Source organism: Ambystoma mexicanum, chromosome 9, assembly GCF_040938575.1.
Source record: "Ambystoma mexicanum isolate Mex_15411 chromosome 9, UKY_AmexF1_1, whole genome shotgun sequence".
Classification (NCBI taxonomy): Eukaryota; Metazoa; Chordata; class Amphibia; order Caudata; family Ambystomatidae; genus Ambystoma; species Ambystoma mexicanum.
Genome location: NC_090931.1, coordinates 244,044,934 through 244,059,720, shown reverse-complemented (window position 1 = coordinate 244,059,720; position 14,787 = coordinate 244,044,934). Strand labels below are relative to the sequence as shown.

The following is a 14,787-nucleotide window of genomic DNA, read 5'->3' as shown; positions in this document are numbered from 1 at the left end:
CCAGGCAGAAATCTCTATGCCCCTAGGTGCAATTGGCATTGCAGCCATGTTGGATGGAATGGAGTTTGCACTCTATGGGTCTCATTGTCCTAAAAGCCCTGTGGAAGTGTCCTGGACTGCATATCATCCCAGGCTGCAGAGGTCATGACCTATTATCATCCTACATCTGGTAGAGTAATTATGGGAGGCAATGTGTACATGGTTATGATGTTCCATTGGCTCTATGTCATCATTTAGCTTTTTGTAGTTCACCCAACAAAAAGACCCATTTTTTGGGCCAATTTTGGGCCGCCTACAAAAAGCGAAAATCCACATTGCCTCGGAAGTCCAAACACCCCCAGCCCCCACCCTGATGGGATTTGTTCAAAATTGGGGGGTTTCACCCCCAAAACCCTGTACCTCAGCACCCCCATTTCCCCACACACCCCAAAAATAAACACTCACACAAACATGCAACACACACACTTACCCGTTCTCTGTCGCGGCCGCTTCTGGGTCCTGGCTGACGGTTTGATTTTGAAAGACCGCTCTGTGCTGTCACACAGTGGTCTTTCTAAATCGCTTTTTTTTTATTCAGTATTTTCAGACCTTATACAGTGCCATCATGTTTAACCGTGCTGGAGTATTATACACTACAGGTGCTGGCATAGAAGCTATGGCTTGTGGCAAAAAGTGGTGTTTTCCATGTGCAAAATTTCAGTCAAGAAATGTTTGTACAAGGACCCACCATATATCGAGGGCACAAGTGTGGCGCAGACCATTAAGAAACTGAAAATACCAATATAACATTGAAAGTGAATCTTGGGGAAGGGAACCCTGAGGTTTAACTTGCTTATTGACTTGAGGACAGAGTCTCAAGATATTCTGTGTTTGGAACTGTGTTTTGGAACTTGGGGAAGGGAACCCTGACTCTTGGTAAACTATATATCATTGTGAATTTAAGGCAATACTGAGACTTTTGTTAGAACTGCTTTATACTTGGGGACGAGGGATGCAAGAAAGCTGCGAGCTGGACAGAGCTCAGAACCTTGTGTTGAACTCTGTCTCGTTGGTTGCTGACATCTCTACACATTGTATAGATTAGTTGTGTGGGCAAGTATAGGTTGTGGACACAGATTCCTAAGTTGAACTCTTTGGGCCTCATTACGACCCAGGCGGAATGGGTTTAACGGCACCGGTAAAGGTGCCGGTGCCGTTAAACCCATTCTGCCCTATCACGAGGCTCCCTTGCGGGACCCGCGAGGGGACCAGGGAGCTAACAACGGGCCCATTGTTAGCTCCCTCCCCATTGAGCCCTATAGGGGCTCAAATGGGAATGGGGATGTGTTCCCTGAATGGGAAAATACCGGGTCCTCCAAGGTTGGAATGGCCCGGTATTTCCCCATTCAGGGACCACGGACCCGAGTTTGGAGGCAGCCATGCCCTTGTTAAGGGCATGGCTGCTTCCAAACTCATAATGAGGCCCTTTGACTTTCATTAGTTTTGGTTTGGTAGGGAAACCAAACCAAAACTAATGAAAGTCAAAGGGCAAGATAGGCCTTTGTCCATCCTGATTTTGAAGTTGATAAAGTTTTATTAATTCAGATTCTATTGACTGTGTCTTACTCCAAGATGCCTTCACATATTCCCTCACACTGCACCACTCACTGACTTATGTTAGTACTTCTGTGTAAAGTACTAACACCCACCCATACATCTATACTGTCATGTGTGCAGGAACATTACGCATGTACCCTCTCCTCATCAGCTGTATCCTTTATTCATTCTACAGTGTCTCAACAGGAATGCCAACTGGCACAACCTTCACCCTTAACCCACATTCCATCTCTTACCTGCACATGTCTTTCAAGTGCATTTAACGTTTGTCGCCCTTTAACCTTTCCCCTCCTCTGCTGCCTGCCTCTGTTCTCTTACCACTGGCAGGGGCACAATACACAACTCTCTGAACAAGCCATGGCACCAGAGGCGTAGACAGTGTAGGGCCTGACTTGGCAAGGCTCACCCAGAATCTGTAAATGCCCACTCAGCAGCACTCTGTGGGCATTTACAGATGTGAATGTCACTGCAGTGGACCCAACTACATTAGCTTCAGGCCCCACTTGTTAGACAATCCTGGCTATGCCTCTGCATGGCACTGGAAGACCACTTCTGTGGGCACAGTATACACAATTCGTAACATAACACAACTCACAGAGAACACAGCAGATGATTGTTTTGTGCATGTGCGGTTCAAGTGCGCCCCCTATCTTTGCTGCACACGCACAGTACTACTGCCAAAAAAGGCCCAATTCTGGAATCTTGGCATAAAATACTGATTTGGATTATTTGTACCCAATGCAAAGACGGTTGAAAAGCAGGATAGTTAATCTCACTACTAACTGTGTAACTTTATTCTGTTTCTGAACCCACAGCACTGCAATATAGACTCTGTGGCGCAAATACAGTAATGTGTCATTCAAGCACTGCTTTTGCACCTAACAGGCGTGTATACCACTGGGTAAAAAACAGCATGAAGCCAAATTATGCTGCTTTGTACCTAAAAGGACAGATTATGGCTTCTCCAAAATCTGCACATTTTCCTGGTTGCTGAAAGCGCTTTTTTCTGTTGAAGCCAGGTATGGTTGGGCTATGCCTCCTAACGTAACCCCTAACTCCGACCTAAGGCCTCTCTCAGACTGCTGTATTGTGACAAATACAGGCCAGGGCCTGTTTCAGCATCACATCCACATGCCCTTTTTGACCAATCACATTACTAGATTTTTCACATTGGCCCAATGAGAATTCAGCACTGAACGCCATGACGTGAATTCATAATCAAGATCATTACCTGAATGCTGAGGCCCTCATCAATCATCATTTCACATTTTCCTTCACCCAGCTTAAACAGACATGTTAAAATTCGTCTTCCCACACCCATATCCCAAGTTTCCTTCCCTATTGTCGCCTGTCTTTGAAACAACATATTATATGTGCATTTAGTTAGGCAAACCATATGTAAAAAAAATGAGATTTTGCATTGAGGATTATTAGTGTGCATTAAAACATTTTTACTGCACAGTTAATTTTGGCACTGGCCCTTGTTTGAATAGCATGTTTAGTAAACTACTAACATGAATTCCAGGCGCGCGTGTTCGCTGGATTGTGTACTGTGTGCGCACGGCACAGTGGAGCAAGTCGGATTCGTCCCTTTAATGCCTGATTTCTCATGCAGCTGTGATGGCGGCCTGGGTGGGGGGTGCTGAAATAAACATTTGCTTGGGCCGCATGCAGTGCTGATCATTTATGGAACACAAGGCCATTGGAAGCCATCTGCTGCAGGCTTCTAAAGCTACAGCCTGGGAGCTCAGGTGCTGCAAGCATTGCGCTCCAATGGGAAATAAGCTATGCCAAAGACAATAGGTCAGGCTTTTGTGTGAATGCACTTCATAATTTATAGCTGGGTGGATTTATGGAGAGTGGGTGAATGTGTGTTTTGTAGTGCGTTTTACGTGGTTTTATATTAACTGGTAAATGCAACTGTTTGTGTTACAGTGCATGTTGTGGCCTATCAAAAGTAAAGCAGGACTGCTAAGGATCTCCACTTATGGCCCAGTAAATATATTGCAGATCTTTTGAAAAGTGACCCAATATCTGCTTACGCGGTGAGGAGGACTGCTACTGACTGGTACTATCCCTTCAAATAGGGATATTGTGGCGTTAACACCCAATCCTGCTGAGCAGATTCGGTGGTAAGGCCTTTAGGACCCCGGGTTACCAAAGCAGCAACCCTGACGGCTAAAAAATAAGATTTTCTATCGTTCAATGGGATGCCGGCCGTGTCCCGTTGAATGAAGGACAATCCTTTCCCAAGATGGCCGCCATGGAAAGGGAAGGCCGGACTCTGTACAGAGCCCCTCTTCCGTTTACATGGCAGCCAACCACAGTGCTGCTCAGCATGGCAGGGAGCAGCTGCGGGTGGTGGTCAATGCCACCGTCAAAATTTAAGTGGAGGGAGGGGGTGTGTGGTATATTTAAAAAAGAAATGATGGCCCGCGGTGGAGGGGGGGGCAACCTGCGGGTTCCATAGAACAGCTATTTCAGCCCACGTTCTGCATAATCTGATTGGCTGCGCCCCCCACCCCGGGTGCTGAGAAATGTCTATGCAGTAGCCACGTTGCTAGGAGCAGGGCTTTTAGACATACTCGCCAGCTGCAGCAGCCTTTCAGAGCGGCAATATTGCCAATGGGCACGACGGGTTCACATGCCATCAAAAGTCCTGAGGACCCAGTTCACAGGCTCTCAAACAGTGTTCATTCTGGGCTGGAGCTGAGTTTGAGACCTGACTTGAATTGGGCCTTTGGACTTGTATAGAGCCCATAGGCTGACTCGAGACCTGTGGACACCGTACCTGGAAATCGTTGTAGACATGTATTGGTTTATTTGCTTTTTGGAGTGTTATATTACAGCCCCTGTGACCCCCTGACATGAGCCAAGGTTGTGGGGAGCCATAGGTAGCTGGAAAATGCAGCTCTTAAAGTTCTTGCTGCTGCACAAGGTACCCAGTACCCTGCATACATCTGAAAATCTGAAAAGAACAGTGACAGTCATTTGAAAAAATGTTCAGACCATGGCCCTGGCAACCCCCAAGACATCAGCCACCAGCTGTGGGCATTGGACATGACTTGAAACCATGCCTAGTGGCCACTTTGCCCAGGAGTTATCTTTGGGCTGTGCCCCGACACCTCCAATATGGCCACTAGACATGGTCTTCGGCCATGCCCGGACATCCCCAAGCCACTCACTGTGGTAATTGGGCATCGCCTTGGGCCATGCCCAGTGGGCACTCTTCACAGGTCATTGCCTTCGACCATACTCCAAGCCACCAAAGCCACTTGCACTGGCCACTGTGCACAGCCCCTAGTCATGATTACCTTTCATCGATTTGCTTTTGGTAAAGGCTGCCGTGAATGCTCAGCTGGTTTGTAGCAATAGCAATGTGTACCTATTTTGAATGTCATTTTAAGCTCAGTGTTACATTTAAAAGAAATTGCATACTAACACAAAAGTAATGTGCATACGCCCCCAGAATTCCCTCAGGTTTCCTGCCTGCCTTCACGATGTCCTTGTGCCGTTCTCACAGTTGGCATCACCTTGGTGGGCTGGCCAGAGGCTGGGCCCTAGCAAGCATTTTCAGCATTGTGCCTCTACTGCCAGCCACCTCCCTGCATGCCAGTGCAAGCAGTGCCATGATGAACCGACTGGGTGGCTTGATGAAGGGTCAGAGGGGAAAAATGAAATCCATTAGGAATGTTGCATGTTATTTGCATGTCCTAGGGGAGCTTGCACAGTGCCCTGGTGGTCATGTAGTCCTACATCCTGTTAGAAGAAGGATATCGACAGGTCATTCTGGACTAGATATGATGATGGCAGATGCCTCTTGTTACTCATGGTCCATGGTGAGATGTGCTGCCTGACACTCTTTCTCTCTTCTTCCCTGGTCCCCTCATAGCCAGTCTGCAGGGAACACGTGGCAGACGGTGGCTGATAACGTGAAGGTGGAGAAGCACACGGTCCTTGGCCTGAACCCAAACACCATCTACCTGTTCATCATCCGAGGAGTCAACGCGCATGGCCTGAGTGACCCCAGCCCCATATCTGAGCCGGTGCGCACTCAAGGTGAGGACGTCAGCACCCTCTACCAATGCACGAGTGTCTCATAAAAGTTTTACATAGGGGTCACAGTGGCATATCACTCTGATGGTGCTCGTGTTCATAATGATGCAAGATGGCCAGGTAGCTCAGTGGGCTAAGCTTCAGCTGCATAGATCTCTTTGCAACTTGCAATTACAGCTTAAAATACTGATTATTCAGATACGCCTATTGTCCTTATGAAGTCAATGCAATTAGACCAATTGCTATGAGGTAATCATATCGCTTGTTTATTTTACAATCTATCAGTCGTGTGGGCTTGTGGCAGTGCCTTTTATAGGAAGACCACACTATTTTAATTATTTGCCAATCACAAGGTCAGAAACCTTACATGGAAAACCTGACTAGGGGGGCATAGCTTGTGCTGGATGGAAACGTATAGAGCATGGTGCATGAGTCCATGTATTCACTGCTTTTAGTTTGGCTGCTAGATGGTGCTATAATGCTTGACGAGTCAAAACTATTGCATTGGAATACAGATAGGAGGGGGATGGGATGTGGGGCGGGAACCACATTATGCAGGCGTTGTTAGGTTATTTGCCAATGCTTTGACTGCCCATTGCCATGCCAATCCATATGGCCATTCCCACCTGCTACTTGCCCTCCCCTGCTGGGTTCTTTTTGATCTATCTCTATCATGCAATAACATCAAACTATGTGATGTATAGCTGCTGCAAGTGGCTATTCTAAGCAGTCGTATGAGAGTTAATGACTTAATGGTGGCTGTAAATGAGCTCCTGGAGTAATAAAAACATCTTAACCAAATGCACCTTCAGTCACGTGATTTGTAAGCAATATGTTTGTCCTAGCATTTGTTCCCTGCACTGAAGTCCTATAAAAACAAGCCATGGCATGTCCAACAACTTTGCCTTGTGTAAAGGTATTAGTCATTTGCCTAATACCTTTAGACATCATATGGCAAGGTACTCACACAATTTTCAATCTGTTGCTGTCTTATTCCCAGGTGCTATAATTATGGATATCATTATGGCAGTGCCTGGGAAATGCCCATCTCATCCGTATATAAAAATTCAAAACTATTGGCATTGCCAGTGCTTGTTTTATTTCTGATATCAGGCTGGATTCAGTTCACTGGCCAACTCCTCTGGGTAACTGAAACATGAAACTAATATTCTTCTGTCTTCTTGCCATCTGCCACGCGTGTAGCTATGACACTAGCACATGATCCAGCCTATGACCCTAAGTACAGGACCTCCATTTCACAGCAGGAGACATTTGAGTTCTTTGACGTGGCATTAGTATAATGCAGTAAAACACTGACAATGTATCTCAGTTACACAGCTAGTCCCTAATTCATGAAATCATACAATAATTGCTTCATGGCATACCAAAATTCAGTGAAAATATACATTAAGCAGCAGTCATTGGCACAGCAATGCCATCATTTCAAATGCAGCCAGAGGGTACATGTCATTTTCCTTTCTCAAGTGCCATGCAAATTAGTGTTTCTTGGATGTATGTACCCGCGGCTAATCAAATCAGATTCGGAAAATGTGCACCTGTTGTGATGATCGATGATATGGTCTCTGGACCGAAATAATGCTGCATCGTATCGTATTGTAGCAAAACGTGCTTTCAAGGCCAGATGGCCTTTTGATATTAAGGTGGGCCACATATTAGGGCGGTACCCGGTTTCTGCTATTTTCGTACCAGCCTCAGAGACATCGGCAGTGCTCACCAGACCAAAATACACCAATGGATGCTTAATTAAAAGCCAATCGTTATTGCTGTGTTTTTTTTAGGGATGCCTCCTTTTATTTAAAGGGTTTCCAAATATGTAATGCATTCCGGTTTCGTTTCAGAATATTCAATAAACACACTGGCTGCCTGGTTCCCTCAGTGTCTTCCTATCCCAGTCTACCCCTGCACTTGGTCCCCCCCAAACCCCACCTTCATCCTGCACTTTCCCTTCTGGGCCCCTCCCCCGCACTAGCCTGGCTGGCCTGCACTCTTTAGCCCTTGCAGACCCTTACCTCGCACTTGCGCGTGGACCTTCCTTCCCCTGCACTCTCTGCTTCCCCCTGGCCCTGTCCACCTGACCTGGCACTCTCACGCACCCTTGCGCCCTGACCTGCACTCCCCGCCCTCTCTTTCACTTCTCATTACAGTACTTGCACACGCCAAATGTCACAAGGCCTAGTAGGATTGTTTTTTATTTTGTTCTCCCTGTCCCCCCACCCCCTTGTCTTTTTGCGCCTCCATACACATTGTGCATAGGCACATTATAAATACCCAATAAATTAATGGATTCTGTAGCTATGATACATTTAAAACATTCAGAGAATCAGTTCTCCTTTGTGACAACATGTAATGTTGTCTTATCCATATAACACCTCGCTGTGGCATCATTTTCACACTGCGTAATTGTCTCAGTGCTCCGGCTTCCATGATGGCCTATGCCCACGTGGGGTGATGTGACCCAGGTTTCCATCTATTCTTTAACCACATGGATTCTCAAGGTTTCCTGGGGGAATTGCCTCAAAGGCTTCACATAAGTGTACGCAGACTGCACCAAGCACCGCCCCTTGGTCTATTGTCTCTTCAGCCCATTAAGAACATTGTATTCCTTCCTGCCAATTCATGTATTCCTATGCAACACCGCGTCATTTCCGTGACTTGCCTCAGGATGCTTGAATGAAGTCTTCCATCTATGTCCCCCAGCACCGAGGACATACTGACTACTTGCTTTTATTCCTCCCAAAACTTCCCAACTGGTCCTGTTTTACCCCTTGACCCCTAAATGTCGTATTGGAAACAATGAACAGTGTTTGTTTGACCAATTCGCCCTCTCCCTGGTACCATTCTGCATGTCTCCCAACCTTCTCCCACCAGCATCACAAATGCACCATTGCCTTTTTCTGTTGAGTAAAACACCTAAGAGGGGGAAGGGTCCTTCGTAGAGTACATTTAGAATTGTTTTCTCTGCTTGTGAATGTTCCCTTCTGACCAGTTTTGCTACATTTTCTTTTAACCAATAGACTTCTCCATCTATCTGTGCCTATGATAGATGTTTTCATGCACAATCCTCACTCTTTTGTCCATGCTATTTCTGCCACAAGTATAAATGTTTCCTCGAACGTTGAACTAACTTGATTGAGTTGGCACAAGATCCTAAAAGCTACCCTTTTCTGCAAAACATGCTGATGAGGCTCAGCCGAAAAGTTCCTCAAGGTAACTGTCTTCCTTGGTTCTCAGAGCCTCTCCCTGTTAGTGCTGTGAAGAAGCTATATGGCAGTGTGGGCGCTACATTAAAAACCATAAATCAAGAAAAACACATTTCCAACATCATCAGTGTGAGTGGCTTTGCACGGTGAACTGCATGTGCCAAGAGGCCTCCACAATGCAGATGCCTGCTATACAAGACCATTTTACATTACAGTACAGCTGTGGATCAGTACCTTTTGACGTACACTTCCGTTGCTCTTTGGTAGGGTCTGAAATACCTGTTTGCCAGTGTGCGTACTCCACCGGAATAGAAGACAGTTCCCATTGAAGCGCAGAGATGGGCAGGTTCTGACAGTGCCATCTTGCCACTCTCCCGGGGGCCTTGTAATGAGCCATTCTTCCAATCTCTTTGGTGCCTCTTTTCATGCTGCAGCTGGATTGGGCTTTTCAGTGCAGTCTTCACTCTCATTGGAGCTACACGTGCTGGGACTTCCTCAGCCCCTAGACACCCTTTCTTACGTGTCTGAGGCTGTGTTTGTCACATGCAAGCTGTCCGAGCAGCGCAGGCCATCCTGAACACTCACACCTCCCCGTCTCTGAGGAGACTGTTGCTTGCACATTCTAAGAGGAGGACTGTGCGTTCTTTGTTCGTTCATAAGAACGTGGACTATTCCCTGGGACTTACTTGTCAGCAGTCGATTGCTTGCCCGGTATGGTGGCAGGTGTCTGAAGAGAACAAGCATTATCAAAGCCAATAGCTTTCATGTCTATATTGTGCTTCACATGCACACATGCACATCGAAAAAAACGCCTACAAACACTAAAGCAGATAAACATGCAAGCACCCATATGCATATGGGCAACACACATACAGGCACACATGCACTCTTTCATAACAAACACAAAGACACCACATGCACAGGTACACATACTCAAAATCAGAACACACATCCAGGCAGACATGCAAACTATCTGATCATACAAACCGGCAAACATGCATGCACACAGTGAATACGCGCATAAGGGCATCTGTACACTCACAGTCAACACACGTACAGACACACATTCACACAAGCCGACAACACGTACCGGCAGGTGTGCAGACTGTTAGAATACAAGTACAGACACACACACACATATGCCCACAACAAGTCCACAAATACAAACACATAAAGACAGCCCACATAAAGGTTGCCATGCATAACCTCCATGAAATAGTCCATATGTTACTCACTGTTGGTGGTCTCCTTAATGACAACTGAATAGTGGAGGTGTGGCCGCCTCATAGTTATATTTATTTATTTGTTGAGCGCTTGTGGCACAACTTCATCGCTTCTTGGTACTTACCTTAGATTAGCACCCTGGAGAAAGGCATCAGCCAATAATAATAATAATAATAATAATTTGGCACTTATATAGTGCTACGAACCCTCAGGTATCTGAGCGCTGCTTATTATTACCCACGGTGTGTGGTGCTCATTTATCGACCTCGGAAGGATGAAAGGCTGAGTTTGGCCCCGCCGGGATTCGAACCTGCGTTAGCAGCCTCTGCACAGATGTCAAAGCGAGCGCTCTACTCGCTGTGCCACTTGACCGGCAAGCAGAGAGAGGGAAGCAGAGATTTAGCTGAGGAATATAATAAGGAGCTGAGGAATGCTGGCTCTCTTGACCTATGTCTGACTGCACTTGTTCCTGAAAATGGCACCTTCCCCTGAGCGTCACCCTTCCTCCCCTTTTATCCACCCCCCTTGTGCATACAGCTGCACGCTTTACAAATTACTCTAGCCTGAGGGTAAGCTAAATACTTCTTTATTTATTTTTATTTATTTATAGCATTTGTTACACGCCCAAACCCGGAGGTATCACGGCGTAGGTTACATAGGAGTGCTTATCTGTTTACAGAGGAAGTTACAAAACAGGTAGGATTAGTTGCATAGTACGATATCATACAAGCGGCACATTTCGGGTGACATAGTAGTTCCAGATTGAGCTAAGCATTTCAGGATACAGTAATACTAGTTAGTATTTATTGAATAGCCATGTTTTGATAAGACTCTTAAAGCGTTGGTGGGAAGGCTAATTTCTAATGTTTTCTGGGGAGGGAATTCCAGATCTTAGGGGCAGCAACTACCTTACATCAAGTTCAGGTATAAGTCATCAGGTCTACAAGTAAGGGGTAAGTCCATCCGGTTAGAGAGACACAGAGACATCCACAGGCACCCTCTCTCTCAGGCAGCTCCCTTCCAACTGACATTCACAGAGCACTCCAAGGAAAACACTCACACTGCATTCTACATCCACCCCTTCCACTGGCCTTCCGCAACTCACATGCTCACTGCCCACCCGCTCTCCATGCCCCTTGTGCATAGGTCTGCACTCTCCCACCACCCTCCCCACGCCTGACCTCGCTTTCTTCCCAGCCAATCAACCTTCACTCTCCGCCCCTGACCGCTACCTTCCCTACGACTCTTTCCTCACCAGCGACATGTGGTCCACTCAGGAAAAGCCCGCTCAGGCACTCAAAAGGAATGAGAGGCTTTGCCTGGAGCTATTTTTTTGCAAGAACACACTATTAGCACATGCAAGCGTGCTGGTTGCTTGCGGTTTCAGGGATGGACGTAGGCAGTAATTGCCCTGAGCCCTGGCACTTGGATGGGCTGTCACTGACCCAGCCTACACTGCATTAGATACATTGAACAGCATTAATTTGTTTGAAGTAGAATAGTGCTTCGAACTGAAACACCATTCACAAGAGTCCCGTTATTAGGCGCTACACAATAGTACGGTAGTGGAATCCAAATGAAGCAATAGCCGACTGGTGAAGAGGAAAGTGGGAAGATGTACAGGAGAGAAATGCAAGCTAACAATTGGAGTCCTCATTTACAGAAATATACATAGAGATCTCCTTCTGTGCACGGGAGGTGCCTTTTCAGCAGATGTCCTGAACAGTGCCTATGCCGTGGGAAAAGTGCTTTCCAGTGGTAGGGAGTCAGAATGGGGAAGAAGTGGAAAAGAGGGGACAAGGTGGGCACCGAGCAGAGATGCTGGGGAGGGCTTGGAATTGCACGGTGCAAGTAGCGGGTAGTCATGGACAAATTTGGAAACTAGAAGAAGGAACTTAAGGAAGGAGAGCATTTTGCATGGGGAGCTGAGGGGATGGGTGGAGATGGATGAAGATCTGCGAGGTAACCCATGGAGGATGCGTGGGGTTGCAAAGGGAATTAAAGAAATCAAGGAGGATCCCAAAGGAAGACTGGATCAGCATCCAAGGCTTCCGAGGACCAGAGTGGGAAGCAGAGATTTAGCAGAGTATGGGGTGAGGTAGCAAATGATTTTGTACATGTCAAGCGAGTTTAGCCAGACTACCTTGCAGTGGAAGTGTTAAAGTATTGTGTGGGTCAATGGGGGTAGATTAAGAAGCTCAAGTGGAATGGAAATTGGAGAGAGAATGAGAGGTGTGCATGGGGATACCCCCTCAGTTTTGGAAGAGTTAAAGAATCAAGGGGAAGTGTGCCATTCAATGATGCATGGAGGAGATACAGTTGCAGATGCAAGTGTATAGCTTTCTAGTGAATGAGGAGGAAGAGAAAACAGATCTTGCCATCACCAGTGAATAGGAGAGAGGAGGGCCCAATTGAGGAGATCGGTTTCCTCAGCAAGTAGGTGCAGAATGTGAAGAGTTGGGCAAAAGAGCGGGACCTTGGAGAAATCCTGCTACGAGCATTGAGGTAGGAGATGAAGGAATGTTCAGGAAGGTAGAAAGGGATCCAGTCATGGATGCCAAAGAATCACAGAATCACAGTCCAATACCTACACTGCCTATAACTATATGGCTTCATAGGGCTACTTACTAGCTGCAGTGCCAAGTCCTGCCATTAGTCTCTATACATACTAATAGGGAGATCCTGAAATGAATATGAATCAGAAATATGCAATGACTGGAGAGTACTGGGTCCAGACAAATGAAGGCGATGGGAATTTGGAGTGGGTCGTAGCGTTATCCAACTCCTGTGCCACACACCTCTGAGTCATAGGCAGTGTTTTACAACAAGAAATGACAACTGTGATTGATGCTAACATCGCAGCTGAGAGGAAACAGACTCCTTATAGTACACATTCTAACACAACACAAGGTGTCATTTGCTAATCGTGCATTAGCCACACATTACAGAACATGCATGATGCTTAGAGTGTTCAGTAAGGAAACATGATGACAAGGCTTGCACAAATGCACAACTTAAATCTAACCAATGCTCCCATTCTGTATGATTACATGAGAAGTGGGGAGTGCTAATGCTCTCTGAAGTGTGGCATAAAAAGATGTTTAAAGGTGGTAGATTCATAGAACACTCAGATGTTTTCAGCCTTAGCAAGGAATTGCAATTCTCCAGCGACATGAGACATTGCATGTTGCTTCACATTATTCAGAGTTAATGTTCTTAAAATGCCCTCTTGGGGCACAAGACTCGATGTTCATTTTTGTTATAAGAGTAAGCTTCCCTATTCAATCGGATGCCCATTGGCCCAAGATAATTGAAGATTATTGTATCTGGTGCACGCTTTTCTAGAGCAGGACTACTCATTCTATGGTGCCATATTGGATGTGTATGAGGGTAAAATGTGATAATAAACATTGATGAAATATTTGTTTGTGACAGGGAAGTTTGACAGGGCCATACTATCGTTTAATATACCACTGTGTTGAATCTTGCTGCACTACTAACTACAAACCACCCCTGTGCCTCGCTCCTCACCTGCATACCTCCCACATACCACACACGCCCATAGGGCTCAGCTTTACTATACACAAACACACAAGCCACACACCCAGCACAAGAGCAAACTTACAGAAATAACAAACAACCTAGACACTGGACATTGCCTCTCAGGGCACAAAAACCCCAGTGCAGACAATCAAAGCACACCCAGGAAGCCAAGACGCACAACTGGCAGTTTCTCCTGGTTCTGCAAGCTTCAACAGAAGAGCACAACCTCGATCCTAAAACTCTTCCCTCAATAAACAACCCCAGCCACTTTCTTACAGAGCCACATGAGCAGCTGTAGGCCCTGCAAATGGTAGCAGTGTGTGGTATAAATCACAATAATGTAACATAATATAACATATGGCCATATCTACACCCAACATAGGTGGCATTAGATTATTTGGCAATTTAGTACATTTTCCAAGTACAGTTAGATTTATAGAGATTCTTTGGGACATTTCTCCTGTCTGCTAGTAGAGAAATGCATCCACGGCCATGCCTTTACTCAGAGTGAAGTCTCAAATAAGGGTCAGTAGCAACATAGTGTAATCAATGGTAATCTCCACCTCTGCTTGACTGTCGCTGGTCTGCTTGAGACATTGGCGATTGTACCACCACCCTCTGAATTTAGAATCGGCTTGCAACTTAAGAATAACAATGTACAGTGTACATCATTAAACGTCTTATAGATTTTGAACTGAGGATTTTCCCTATTGTTGTATTAGGGCCAGAGGTGGTTAGATCATTTAGCAGGACATTTGTGGGGGACCACATCAGTCTTACCCATACGTAAGTGAGAGCTGAATAAGGCATTACTTCCTTGGATGTACGCGCTGAAACTAAAGCTGCCAGCCACTGGATCGGGTGTTATTCTTTTGACAAAACTCGGTGAACATTTACATTGGGGAAGTAATGATATTGTTATTGGAAATGTTAAAGACTCCCAAAGACTCCAAAGAATGTGCATGTTTTGTCAAGACAGAAGCTGCAGACTGGGTCAGCAAAAGAATAAGGTTAAAGGAGTTATACGCCTGATGGTGGAAAGTAGGAGTTTGTTGAGGAAAGGGAACTGCATTTTGTTAGATTTGCTGCTTTGGGGGGGGGGGGGGGGGTTAGAAGATCCAAAAGGTTTCTGGAAAAGATGTCTGGG

The 14,787-nt window shown here is 46.0% G+C and overlaps 1 protein-coding gene across 2 annotated transcripts in view; it reads left to right on the top strand.

Moving 5' to 3' along the window:
• ROBO3 (roundabout guidance receptor 3) overlaps positions 1-14,787 on the top strand; it is a 468,117-nt gene that overhangs the window by 333,229 nt on the left and 120,101 nt on the right. For both annotated transcript variants that reach the window (XM_069614542.1, XM_069614541.1), the window contains exon 12: positions 5,489-5,655. In XM_069614542.1, coding sequence (XP_069470643.1) covers positions 5,489-5,655 — 167 coding nt within the window. The remainder of the gene's footprint in view (positions 1-5,488; positions 5,656-14,787) is intronic.